The following is a 14,646-nucleotide window of genomic DNA, read 5'->3' as shown; positions in this document are numbered from 1 at the left end:
CAGTTTATTTTAAAATAAATAATAGTATATTTTATTGACTCAAAAGAGAGCCCATGTGAGATCCTTGGTCAGCAGAGATAAAATAGGTTGCCTTAGGAAACAGTTTTATTTACTTTGCGCTGAGGATGATATTTATGTTTGTACGATTTGTTAGAAAAAATAAACAATTTACTCAAAAGAATATTGTAATAATACATCTCTTTTATAACAATTCATCTAATTTAGACATCACAACATTTACTCTACTAAAAGTAAATTATTTATTATATCTAATACTTTAAAGTTTTAATTGCATGTTGAAAGGTGAGTATTTCGGTTTGGCTTTTTTGTACTGTTTAAGCAAACTAGAAACCATTAGGCTTGTCTAAAAAGTGTCGCTCACATTGAAACATTGCGCTAGGGCGCCCTATTCAATTGGTGAACGTATTTTATTCGGTGCCAATCGATCTCCAGACAACAAAACGCACGCCCTGAATGGAGTGTCTCGCGAGGCGATAAATCACCAATGTCTTCGATATACTTTAATGAAAAGATCCTCTTGCCCTCTGTTTCCGTTATAAGTATTGTCGTTCGCTTCGTTCGAATAAAATAAACACGCCAAATATTAAACGTCGTGAAATGCAAGAAGAATATACTGGGTGCTTAAATAGCGTGGATTCCTTTGTGTGGGACGACTGGAATTCTCACGAGTTGTGAATCTTGCGCTTCATTAAACAAGAACATGGTGATATTACCGTGTGTGGTTTATACAATGATTATTTACATATGCATAAATAACAATGAGCGTCAAGGTCAGGTCAAAGTTCTGTACTTGAAATTAAACTGTTTCTGTTCTATATGTATTATTCACTGGTCATAAAGTAATAACATACATTGCAAATAAAAATCGTGACATTGTTTTCTTGCAAAGATCGTCGTGCTATAAAAGCTTTGTCAATTTTAATAAATCAATGATCCTAAGCAGACAAATTATTTATTGTTAGTTTGTAGCCTTTATTTAACGGCATACAGTAAGAAAAATACGAGGTTGAAAAAACTGTACGTCTTATAATAAAAAAATGATAACGAAATTTATTTACACTTTATTTATATTCTCTTAAATCGAGATCATAAGTCAAGTAATTTACATAAATATGAATTAAGATTTTTTTTTTATATTGGTCTCCCGATAAAATATATCCCAGTTAGAAGCATACGTAAGATTTATTATAGCTATAATATTGATAGTTTTTATTGCAGGTGTTAATATATTTCGAGAGGAAGAAAAATGAAGGAGGTCTTAGAGAAGACACGTGGCAGTTATAATGCGCTTGTGACATAACGTGTGGGCACCGCCTGTCCCATTATTCACACAGCATGGCATCACAACTTATTGCCCTTATATTGTGGTTATGTGGAAGTAAGTGTTATTCTATATTTACTTTATTTTTGTACAATAAAATCAGACAGCGTGCGTGGTGTTTACCTTTTGCACATACAACATAAAATTTCCCCGTCTGGTACTTTGAGATTTTAGATGTTCAATAACATTTGCCAAATTATTTAATTAGTTATGCTCTATAAAACATTTAAAGATAATTACTTGATTGAATGCAGAAATTTGTCTTTTTTCTGTTTTTTAATTTTGACGGTTCCGTGAGAATTAATCATGTACTTATTTTTAAACACCCATAATTTATTTATTAATGTATTTTCTTTCTTCGTTTTAATTATTACGATTAAGTTTTAATTATATATATTATGTAATAATTCAAGTCGTTTTAATGATTAAAGAAAAGGTCGAAAAAACGTTGCAATTTTCAAACGAGAAATTGTTCTCGTTCTTTCGTGACCAGATCTCATAATTCAATTTAGTTATCAGGCGGTGGATTGAATTAACATTTATATCAATAACGTTTGCAAACGAAATAATATTTTCTATCTAATTTGTTTAGCTTTGTGAATCAGTAAAATAATTAAAGCATTTTTAAACATAAGTAAGTATATACTGGTATAATAATGTCGTATTTATTTAAATACATAAGTATTGATATTTTTGCCTCTTACTTAGTAAATCGTAAAAATAACATTTTTAGTTACTTTTCAGTAAATATTTTTAAAAACTGACTATCGATAAGATAAAAAATATACGTTTATGATTGGCGAGCCAGATAATTTCTTGTCCTCTTTAAAACGGAAGAGAGATTTCACATTTGCTATCTATTTCTTCTACCTTACCGTAATTATTCTCTCTACTAAGAATATGCCATCTTATACACTATGATCTTCATCTTTGATAATAATAACATTGAAAAAATATTCCTCTTTAAATTCCGGTTACACATTTCGACGCTATTTTTTTTTTACATTCTTTCATAAATTTTAAAATAATTAGCAAGCTGACTAACGTTCCGTTCCATATTCAGTCCTCGGTAACACAATTCGTAATTATCAAACACTTCCTTCTCTGCGATGTCAATGCTCGTAATTTTAAAAATCTTTCCATTTTCATTGTATACTTTTTAAAAGTCACAACATAGTTAACAACAGTTTAGTAAATATACGAGTACATAGGTTGAACGAATTTTTAATCTAATAAAAATTGACGTTCATGAATATTTTACAAATTTAACACAAGAATAATACGAAACTGATATTATCAATAAATTTATATAAAAATTTCAAAAACCGATTGTTTGGTATTTTGATTATTCGAATAATAAAATTATTATCATCAAATATATTTAATCATTCATCTATTACAAAAGGAAATGACCCATGATTAACAAAAAAAAATTTGAGATCATCGTATAATACAGGGTTATTGGTTATACTAGGTGTAGGGGGGCCTATTGACACCGCATTTATTGGCAGTTGGTTGCCATTCAAGAACCTTTCGGCCTCTGCGGCTGTTGGATGTACGAACGATGTGACTCGCCCACTGCTACTTCAGACGAGATCGATGTTTTGAGCTACGTCTATAACCTAACCTGGTTCATCTGAGGTTCTCTTCATTTCTGGTTGGAATTCGCAGCGATGTTCCGAGCATAGCCCTATCCATTGCTTCGACCTTGACGTTTTTATAAAGCTCATCGTAAGCGCCCAAGTCATCACCACCACCAAATACTTATGTATATACATATATCCCCAAAAATTACATATATTCGAAATTACATGAGAGATCAATTCGCGTAGGATATGAAATATTACGATGAAGCTGAAATGGTAAATTAAATTTGGTTACAACGTAATGAGTTCTTGTCGATCGGATTCTACGCTTATGTACTTCGTTGATCTTTAATACGATCACGTACTGTTTACTTGATTTATTACGTTGACTACCTGTAGTATAATTGATTACAAGCTATGGGATGAAATTTTGATTTATAAAAGTTTGGCATATCGATTGAAAGTAGAATTAGTGTCTTCACATTTATATCTATTTTTGTTTTAAAATAACTTAAGAATAAATTGAAAAGAGTTACAGTCATGTGTTTATTTTGCTTTTTCGGCTAATCATAATAAAATTGTTTACTAAACGAGGTAATATTGTTAAATATGGGCTGACGGCAATAATGGGAAATTTAGGTTACGTACATTGTTTACAATCTCATTTGTAAAAGGGTACCTAATTAATTCCGACTTCAATTTAATAATTACTTTCCTACAGCAAATATTTAATCCGTTATAATTCTAATTTAATCTAATATATGACGAAAATTATAAATGTTATATATAATACATAAATTGAAACGAAATAGAAATAAAAAAGTAAAGATGTTGAAAATAAATTTGTTATCTCGTCTCAAATGACAAGTTTATTAAAAAAGATTTTTAAACTTTTTTAACTATTTTAAATGTTGTTTTTTACACAACATGTAGCAAGTAAACGAAGCGATATACCTCATTAATTAAAAAAATCGACGAACCACATTGATTATTAAATAGACAGATAAAGGGTATATACGAGTATGACGTTTTATTTTAGTTTTTATGTTTATTTTGTTAATGTAAGCCATTTATTTATTTTTTCACTCTTCACACAACTTGTGTAATGGCGAACTTTATGCATTATAGACATTCCCAACCAGTCAACCCAAGGATTATTTAATTATATAATACCAAATGCTTTGTTTATATATATCAGAAATACTATCCGTAAAAACTAATTACTATTATACACCTATTAAAATAGGGGGATATAAAATGAACATAAATTAGATATACTTGTACAAATTTACTATATATGACGCAATTAAAGAGTTATACGCAATGAAAAATACGACTATTAATTTCTTAAGTGAATGAACATTTAATGAATACTAAACAAAACATGATTTGAGTGATTTTTTAATTATTGAAATAATCAAAATATTCATTACATACATAAATTAACAAAATATCCTGCAGTAGTAGTAACATTCTAGAAGATCAAAGCTAAGAATTTTTATGACATGCCCTTAAATAAACATAGCTCTCATCACAGATTTCAAATAGAACCGTATGGACGCACTCTGCTTTCATCAAAATCCTCGTAAATTTTAGGATTAAATAAGGTTTCAACATTAACAGTAATAAATTATTTCAAATTCCTACAATCATATGTAAATATTGTGAAAAGTATATTGAAATAAGATCCAATAATCTGGCCCTCTTATTCTAAAGATACTCAAATAATAAAGAAAGTATCCAAAATACATGCTTACCTGCTGCTAGCTTAATACTTTGCAAAGATCGTAATTTCTTTACATATAAATCTGAAAAACTCGATACTTTTGGTATAAGTTCTCTTTCCAACAGGCGTCCACTGCCGACCAGTTTTCACATAAAATTTTACTCTCCCGTAGGTTTCATAATATCTCTTTGCTTATAGTCTTTGCTTAAAATCAATACCAAGTATACGGTACGCATTTGTAGGATCTTCTTGTTAAAGATTTGTGAAAAATATATTTTTTTTGCGAACCTACTAGATTATGTAGGCTTTACGACAAATAGTATTGAAATCGATGTATTTAACCTCATTCCTGATGCCTTTAAAAACTGAGATAAAAATTCCTCAGTATATTATATTCCACATTACATTTTACTTCTCTGGAGTTAACCTTAGTACTGTGCAAAACGATCATCATTTAAAACCTGGAGTTTAGCTTTTTATTCACATTAAACTTATAATATCACGCGTCAGCTTAGTATATGTACTTTATAATACTACGCTTACGTACATTTATTGTAAAAAAATCTTTTTTATTTTTTATATAGCCTGTATCCACTATAGTGTACCTTACACATACATGAATTAGTTTTGCGATCTCAACGTAAAGTGACCTTGTCGTTGAGTGATGATACAGCGTTTGTTGGTGAAACGTAATTACTTCTGGTATCTTACGCTATGACTTTTCCATAACTCTACATGTGCTGCTTTGGAATTTAAAAAGAAACAAGTTGTTATTAGTATCATTTAGTTCGGGAAGAAAAATTGGTTTTGCCCGGTTATTAATACCAATGAATACCTTTTGGTTTTCGTGTCATATGTATCGAACACTGGAAAGAAATTAGAGAAGAAATAAACAATTTAATTATGCTACTTTATTTACAAGTCGAAAACACCCATACAAAAGCAAAAACTATGATACATAGTAATTATTTATTATAACTAGCCTTATTAAATATAATCGCTGAGTTGATGTTTGCAGGCAAATTAATATAGTATAGTATATAGGATGATTGATTATATGTGTAAAGACTTGGGTGAATGTATAGCTCATTTGTTTAGCAAAGGCTTTTGTACCTATTCTCAGTTTACCTGTATAAAGGAATCATTTTAAAGTATGTTACATTCATTCGTTTTTTTCTACTGAACTGCCACAGTCCAATAATTTTTGTCCGTACAAAGTCTTCAGGGACAGATTAATTTTAATGTAATCATCTGAATTTTGAAAACGCTTTTCTTACTCTATTATTATTAGGTTAGTTATAATTTCTGAATCCTTTGATTTTTTGGATAATGTTACTGTACTTTAATAGACAGGAAATGTGCATTAACATTCATACATTTTCAAGCTTTTGCAACTATTTTTTATATTTTGGTTTAAGGACACCATAGGTAGTGAAAATTACCCTTCTATAATGTGTGCACTAGTGTTTGTGAATTCTTGTGGTATGTGTGTGGCAGGACGAGGGAGATAAATAAATGTCAAGCCATCTATATAATACATTAATATAGGTTATATATATAATAATGTAAAAATAAATCGTGAACGTCTTGTCAATCGCACCCCCTCCCGTTTAACTGCTTACGTACCTCAGGCAGTTACACGCACACTGTTATGAAATTTACCCTCTCATATCTCTATGCCTATCATTCCGTAGAGACGTAGCTTAGTTGAGACTTTTTAACAGTTACACAAGTCGAGAGCTACCGCAGTAAACTCGGCTTGCGTATATATGTAATTTATTTTACCGTCAAGCCGGTATTATTAATATTTCGTCGTAATTCGTCTTCTTAAAAATAGTTTTCTATATCTCCCTGAATAGAAAGTTCAATAGGTGTCGCAACTAATGATGTTTTAGGGCCTTGAAAACGAGGCACGGTTTAAAAGTAGTAAGCAGAAATATTGTCTTCAAATACAATATAATATTGCCTTGTTCAGTGTAAAGCGTACTATTGGGATTCATCATGCCGTAAGATGTTCACAGCTGAACAAAACCCTACCCCATAGATTTCCAAGAAGGCTGCCTAGAAGTGGCCTGTATCCAAGGTCTTCCAATAGCTTAAAAAGGGTCGTCAGTTCATCTCGTCACTCGTCAGTAGACTTTCTACGAAGTTCGTGCCGGCCTGTGGTTTCAATTTTAAAACTATAAAAACTCATCTGTTCTGAGCTATAGATAGCCTGCCAATTTAATTCGTCTATCCGCTCGGCTATGTTGGTTACTCCAGTTCCTCTATGAATTTTCTCATCCTTGATATGATCTCGTTACGTATTCCCGAGCACAGTCCTTTCCACGGCTCGCTAAGCGATTGTGAGCTTGCTCAAAGAAGACAAAGTAAGACACCAAGTTTCAGAGATGTATTACTTTTACAGGTATTACTTTCACATTGGACGAAGAACTTGTGTCTAGATAATAGAGAATAGTCTAACTATTGACGTTAAGTTAAGAGGATTTTTGTTCAAATGTGATTTTTCCGTCGGTTATATCTTTTCAATACAAAAATTAAAATGGATTTATGTTCACAGATGTGCTTGGACTTCGCGATATACAAATTACAGTCCCGGAGGCTGTCGGAGTTGGATCGAATGCGGTATTAGGCTGCCGTTGGGCGCTTGATACAGGGGAGGCTTTGTACACGGTGAAATGGTATCACGGTGCTCAAGAGTTTTTTCGTTTTGTGCCAAAAGAACTGCCAAACACTAGAGTATTCTCACAGACTGGAATCAACGTTGACGTAAGTGGTATTGCTTTTTTAGTGGTTTACAAAACAGTTTTTGTTGTATCTGCGTAACAATGATTGTTAATTGTTTTTTGATGAATTTATAAAACAAACGTTAGCATTGTTTATATTGAATCATGATTATACTATAAACAACAGAACACTTTTTTAAATTTTTACCTACTACGTGTAAAGGATTAAAAATGTTACATTATTATAAATGTTTTTAATACCCGAGATTATAAATTAAAAAGTTTCTTTCTCAAAATACTTCTACATAGCTTTTAGTACTTTATTTAAAAATAATTCCAAGATAGAAAATTATCGGAAAAGGAAGCAGAGAGAAATGTTATTACACAATAATCTTAAAGAAGCACATTTTATCACTGCTACTGCTTTGGCGCGTTTATTATTTCGAAAGTTGCCATATTATACAGAGAATTACCTCGCACTGAGAAATAAATTATATTTTTTTATCTTTACGGCCTTCCAAAACATCTGTTGAAAATGTATGTAATATATTACATTTTTTTGTCGTTGGAGTACAAAATCAATTTTATTATTCAAACTTTTTATTGTTCAAAGCATTCGGTTTTCTATAGAGACTTTTGTGCAACAATAGAAAGAACTTTATTTACGTAGTAGTTGATACAATCGAATATAACATAATTTTTTAGTATTTATGAACACACCCAAGTGAGAATAAACTCGTGTTAATTGATTTAACTTGTGTTTTATTTTACGTCGTACGACGTCTACTACTGAACGTAGGCAATCCAAATAAAGTTGTAGTAAAACGAATTTGATGCGGCCTGTATCCAATGTTTTCCGAAGACCTTAGTTTCCAACCTAGGCTTTAGTAGTCATCTGTTTTGTGGACTATGTGACCTGTCCACATCAAGTCGCCAGTCCGGCGGGCTGTGTATGTTACTTTTATTTGCTAATAGATAAGAAATCCTAGGCATAGCCCTCTCCAAGGCTCGTTGACTGACTGTGGGCTTGCGAAAGATGCCTTCACGGTTCCACGAAATTTAAATTATAATTAATTATTTATATATTGCCCGTGATAAAGGTAGGTAATAAATGATTTCCACAAAGTTCTTGGTCAAGTTGGTTTTTGAAATGATTTTATACTTGCATACTATTTATACTTAGGTCTCACGGTCTGGTGCCCAACAAGTGGTGTTGCGTGATGCGTCGAGGGGACTGAGCGGCCGCTATCGGTGTGAAGTGTCAGCAGATGCCCCATTTTTTCACACAGTCTATAAAAGCGCGATCTTGCGTGTAATAGGTTTGTATAAATAATTACTATTTAAAGATTTTTACTATTACATATGGGTTTGATTACAAAATGAATAAATAATTGTAATAGCAATATTTCCATTAATAATCATCATGTTAGCCGATGGATGTCCACATTAGAGAATTGGAATTCCCCATAGGTTTCTAATAGTACCGGATGGAAGCTGCCTACATCTAGTTTCTTCCCACAACTTTAATTAGGCGTTCTGTCAATCTTACCGATAACACAGCGATCAGTTCTGCATACTATGTGGCCTGCCTACTACCACACTCAATTGCTAATCCAATGAGCTATGTCGGTAGTTTATTTAAGTAATTTATTTAAGTAAACAAATTTCTAAAGAAAATTGTTTACTTCTTTTTTTGTAATGAATATCTATAGTAGTTCTTATTTAATTTCTATATACATCCGTAAATGTCGAAATAAATTACATTGTATTGTACATGCGAAAAGAATATTAGAATTTCGCCTATAGATAGTTTATAAAGTAAATGAAATGTTTCGTAGAAACTTACCAGTGATTATATATCCGCGCAAACGTATAAATAACGGGAACAATCCCGTCGAGCCTTTGTTCAACCCTAATCGTAAATCAGAACTATTGGTTGGCAATAAATACGGGCATAGAGTACTAGCGATGTTGAATTAGGGTTTATCTTGTTTAAATATCGTTTTTGATTTGGTATTTCGTGATAGAGAATGTATTAGTTCCAAATCTTTATATTGCGTACTCAAGTAATTAAGTTTTTTTTTTTATTTTCACTTATATAACTTGTGATTTACTTGTATTACTAGTGTGGGATAACGGTTGTGAATCCCAAGTGCAACGGTCATAATAGCTTGCCAGGAATGCACAGACGGCATAAAATAAAGAGTATTACTACGCATTTCCAGCTGAAGCCCTGTATTTATTTTAAATATTTAACACTACCTGTTGTGCAACAGTAATATAAAAAAATATAGTGGCTGTAAAATGATAATTTCATACATGAACTTCGAACACATAATGTGTATGTCTAGTTTTAAATCTGGCTTGAACGTGAACTTCCTGAATTTTTTTATATCACCAAAATTATTATTTTAATATTACATTAAATAAATTATATCTTTATGCTTTTTCTTGGGTATATAAAAATATGTCTGAGAAATTGACTCGGTTGTGTTTTTTTGTTAATTTTGCCGACTAGTATAATATCGAAGATTACACCAAATTTAAAATAAAATGCAGATTCGGGGACTATGCTTAACTCGACTAACAGTGTAACAACGTTTTGAGAGATCCGAACCCTTTGATTGCTCAAGCGATTATTCTCTTGTGAAATCGGTGCGTTGTTATTTACACCTATCAACAAGGACAACGTAGACCTTCAATAATAACTTTAAAAAATTACCCAGAATTATGGGCCAAGCCAGTAAATTGGTTTTGGTTTACGTTTCACATTTTTTGCAATCACTTTTTTTAAACTATTGAACTGGATTAATAAAAATAAATATCGTTTTTTGTTATCATTGAGATCGGTTAAATATATTTACGAATTAAATAATCATCACAATTTAAAGAAATGAATGTGCTGTCGACATAGCGGAACTTTAATACAATAAAAATAAAATATAGAATAGGAATGTAAACACTTGAAAGATTTCCCCGTGTAGAATTACCACCGTGGCATATAAGGTAACGTTATACGTAGAATCCAAGACTTATTCTTATTCAGATCTAGTTAACTGATAAACGCGAACTGATTTTTTTAAAATAAATTCTGTCTTGTTATTTCCTTTTGTGAAGGTAACCTCATTTTACAGAATATATTATATTATGGTAGAATACGTTCAGTTTTGGTTGAGGAATTCAAAAAAATTAAATTACTAAGTTAAATATTTCTTTTCTTGTAAAATAACTTTTAAATAAGTTTTAGTTCCAATCATATAGGACATACACTTACAGTCTCATAGCTTAAAAAGGGCAGGAAAGTTTTGGAAGATCTTTTTGCCAAAATTATGAAAGCAACACTTCGAAGCACACCTTAATAAGAGTAATGAAAATCAATCTGTTATCAAATGTTTCAAACTAACAATATAACCGTAAAATAATTATTATATAACATTAATTTAATGTAAATTTGAATTGGCAAAAGCAGCAAATATTAATTATAACAAAACATTCAACATTGTACGGCTATCGAAAAATAAATATATAATTGTTATTTTTAGTGTTATGTTATTGAAACTAAAATTATTACCACAATCAAATCATTTTCTGCGGAATATTGTTATTGTTTGTTAATTGAGTTGTTAATTCTGGCAAGGGCTGATTTACCGATGTTTGCTGTTTGACAATTATTGTTTGTATATTGATTTTCGTTTAGTTAATTCCAATATTACTTTGTGTATGTATTAAAACTAATTGCTTAAGAATTTATACCTTTGTGCAATGCAAATTAGTGTACATTGAAAATAAAATCATTTAATTACCAATAAAATATATCCCAAAATAAATGACCTTTTAACCTCTATCTTACGATTTTATAATTTGTAAACTTTTATATCCAATACATTGCGTGTTTTACAACGTATTTTTATTATTTCACATTTACATGTCATATAAACTATATGTGTAGAGGTTCAAAACATATGTTTATTATATGATAATCGGAGAAAACTGAATGAAACTAAAATATTTCTTTTAAAAAGAATATCTATGTAGAATTTTATTCTTAGATTTACCTACATCGCAACCAAAGGTGCGTGCTCAAAAGAGTTGGTATTCTGCGGGGGACATGTTACGTGCTAATTGCACTGCACCGCCTGCAGATCCTCCAGCGAATATCACATGGCTCGTCAATGGATATGAGGTACATACCACAATAGATATGTATTTAATTAGTTATTATGTCTGATTACAAAAAATAAGTTTATAAAAAAGTCCACGGTTGTCAGCGACATATTTTGAAATTACTCAGACAATTTAAGAGTTTTTAAATGGTTTGGTTTAAATCGAAAGATTTTTTTATTATAAACTAAACGCTTCAGAAATTTTAAAGATTTTCCTTAAAATATTAATTTTTAATTTACGCTAAAAAAACAGAGGTTTAATTAAAAGATTGCAGACTGACTAAAATAATTAAATTATTAATAGTCAAATTTAAATTAAATTAAAATGGCTAATATTCTGAAGTTTTTGACAAATTCATATCACTTAATCTTCATACGTTTTTAAGTAACAATGTAGATATCTTTTTTATTTTACTAATAATGAAAAAGGATGTAATTATGAAAAAATAAAATAATATTGCTTTTGCTTAATTGTAAATTCCAACTCTGGAGTTATATAATAGGTGGTAATTAACTTTGGTGCATTAAATATTTTATTGTGATATTTAATTAATGCATTGTAACAAAATCCATAACAAGGCTGGCTCACATTTTACATGTCTACAAATGAATGTTATAACTGTAAGTTCTATATGATTTCATATTTATGTGTGAAATGCTATATATAACACATTGTTCTATTCAAAGGTGAGGGGACTGGATATTCCAGTTATCGACCAATATGAGCGAAGTAAGCCTATGATGAGTGACACGTCCCTTGAGGACGCCAACAGAATTATATTCAGTCCATGGGACACAATCTCAGGGTACGAAGAGGCGGTGACGGACAATGTAATAGACATTCCAGGGAACATTCGGGGCATCCAAGGAAATTCCAATGTTGAAAATAATCATAATAATAAAAGCGAAAACGCAATATCGCTTGTCTCAAGATACGATGAGATAGCCGCTAAATTTAATAGTAGTGGAGAAGAAGACAAATGGAACAAAACATCTTCATTTAGCCAGCTTGTGATTCGAGTGACGCCCTCTCATTTTCAGAAGGTATTAAATTAGGTTTATGTAAAGTATTTTTTTATATGTAGGCTTTAAGGTTATTAATTAGGATTTATTAAAACAGGGTCGTTTGAATGTAACGTGTGTTGCGCGCGTTTTAACAGTGTGGTCGGCAAGTGGGGTTTTACTATTAGACGAGGAAAGACCTCAAATTGCGCCTGTTATGGGAAGCCGAGACTCTAGTTCAGAAGGTTAGTTATTAATTATGCATTGTTATGACATCACTGTTATATATTAAAGTTTGCGTGAAATTATGTAAGCCAACAACCTATTACTTTGGATCAATACTGTCGGCGAAGGCCATTTTATTACTTAATTTTACCTTTCACTTAATTTTTATTTTAATTTTATTATAAATTGCAACAAAAGTAGCAGGAATATACTTGTTATGATTAGCCACTTGCTGCTTATTTCGTCGGAATTAATATAATAGAAAACACACCTTTATACCTATAAAATTGCTAGATAATCGTAAATTTAAAATTTTAGTGCAACATCTCTTTAGATAAGTTTCACCAATTACTTTATTACAAATTATTTAATTGTGAATTATGTAATACCATACGCTTCGATAATGGATATTTTTGTATTTTCAGGTTTTCGAAACAGGTTTGAAATGAACTCCGTAATTTTTTCTATATTCAATTGTGTTTTGTATAGGCAATGGTAAGTTTTATTTTATGAATTGAAAATTAGGCATAACATGACGCTTCTATTTTTGTATGTGATAATATTATTATTATTTACAGGTCAAACCGATGATTCTGATGATTCATACTGTCTTATTGAATTCCATAATAAAATTGGTGTTGACAATTCAGTGTTCGCACTAATTATTACATCAGGATAAAAAGAAATATAAAAATATACATTTACTTCTCATAGTACTCGACTAGAAGTGTGTTACTGACTGCGTGAAAAACTAAATGGAATAATATAATAAATTTAATAATAACGGGGACTGTAGTGAATTTTTTACTTGTGTACATAAGACTTTAAAACATAGTTTTCCTTAATTAAAGCGTGTTTCGCTTCAGATTTAACGTAATGATGTTAACTGTAACTAAGAAACATATACAGAAAACGTAAATAAAGAGAGTTCTTTATATCAAAACTTGTTTCTGTTGTTTTATTCATTTAATTAAGGTTTAAAGATGTTTTGTCTAAGAAACGAGATTACTGCTTGCGGTTTAACTTTTATAAAACTACATTATACATAATCCGTAGTTTACATATTTTGATGGACTTTTTCACTGCATGGCTAATTTTTTACCAATAATGAAAAATTTGCGTGTTGCTAAAAGAAAATGTTCGTATCAAAATAATATTACATGATTCTGATCAAGTGATCGTCCTTTTTATAAAAATGCGGTTGAACCAACAATGGTGAAAAAAATTCCTGGAAAGACTACATAAAATCTATTATGTAAACTAAATAACGTGTTGTATTTCAAAATTTTACTAAAAACATTACGTTACGTAAATTTTGTGGCAGAAACCGAAAATTTGATTAAGAGAGATAGGTTATAATATTACTTTTTAAACTTGTTCCCCTAACATTGCTGGTGCATTGTACCTATTATCGTTGAACTAAATTTGTTTGCAGAACTAGGTTACAGAATCTAGCTTAGCTGTTATATCCAATGTTGCAAAAGGTAAAAACCATCTTAAGAGGTTATAATATGTTTTTGTAATCGAACTATTTATATCTTTTTCATCTAACACATTTTCATATTATCCAAAATTATTTCGGTAATATTTAATCAAAATATAACAAGTCAACTAGTTAACAACCTAAACAATACTCTTTATTAATTTCAAAATAATTAATATGTGTAATGATTAACAAAAAACATAATTGTAATACGCCGTGGATATTGAAAACTAATTAAGACTCACCTGATACCTTAACTAATGGACGATTACTTTGGTGTACTACCTCCATTTGTTGTTGTTGTATTATTCCTAATGTTGAAACATAGAGATAATACATAATATGCAATCCACAAGTCACTCTTTTCGCTTGATCTTACTCAACGTTTTATTT

The 14,646-nt window shown here is 30.5% G+C and overlaps 1 protein-coding gene across 1 annotated transcript; it reads left to right on the top strand.

Annotated features, from left to right (window-relative positions):
- The first annotated feature begins 1,323 nt into the window (after window positions 1-1,323).
- Window positions 1,324-13,449, top strand: LOC137931178 (uncharacterized). The gene is made up of 7 exons (XM_068774585.1): window positions 1,324-1,399; window positions 7,215-7,423; window positions 8,564-8,699; window positions 11,430-11,563; window positions 12,231-12,587; window positions 12,664-12,790; window positions 13,349-13,449. Exons 1-7 carry the CDS (start codon window positions 1,357-1,359, stop codon window positions 13,447-13,449), a joined length of 1,107 nt encoding a protein of 368 aa, XP_068630686.1. The 5' UTR covers window positions 1,324-1,356.
- Window positions 13,450-14,646: the final 1,197 nt, after the last annotated feature.

Source organism: Battus philenor, unplaced genomic scaffold (assembly GCF_028537555.1).
Source record: "Battus philenor isolate CCGP_79_NKW_IND1 unplaced genomic scaffold, ilBatPhil1.0.hap1 SCAF_7, whole genome shotgun sequence".
Taxonomy (NCBI): Eukaryota; Metazoa; Arthropoda; class Insecta; order Lepidoptera; family Papilionidae; genus Battus; species Battus philenor.
The sequence above is the reverse complement of the archived record's forward strand: the minus strand, read 5'-3'. Positions and strand labels throughout refer to the sequence as shown.

Coding starts and splice junctions, on each gene's coding strand:
- LOC137931178 (XM_068774585.1), top strand. CDS start 1,357: ATGGCATCACAACTTATTGCCCTTATATTGTGGTTATGTGGAA. Junction 7,424..8,563: donor AGACTGGAATCAACGTTGAC/GTAAGTGGTATT, acceptor ATTTATACTTAG/GTCTCACGGTCTGGTGCCCA. Junction 8,700..11,429: donor CGCGATCTTGCGTGTAATAG/GTTTGTATAAAT, acceptor TTTTATTCTTAG/ATTTACCTACATCGCAACCA.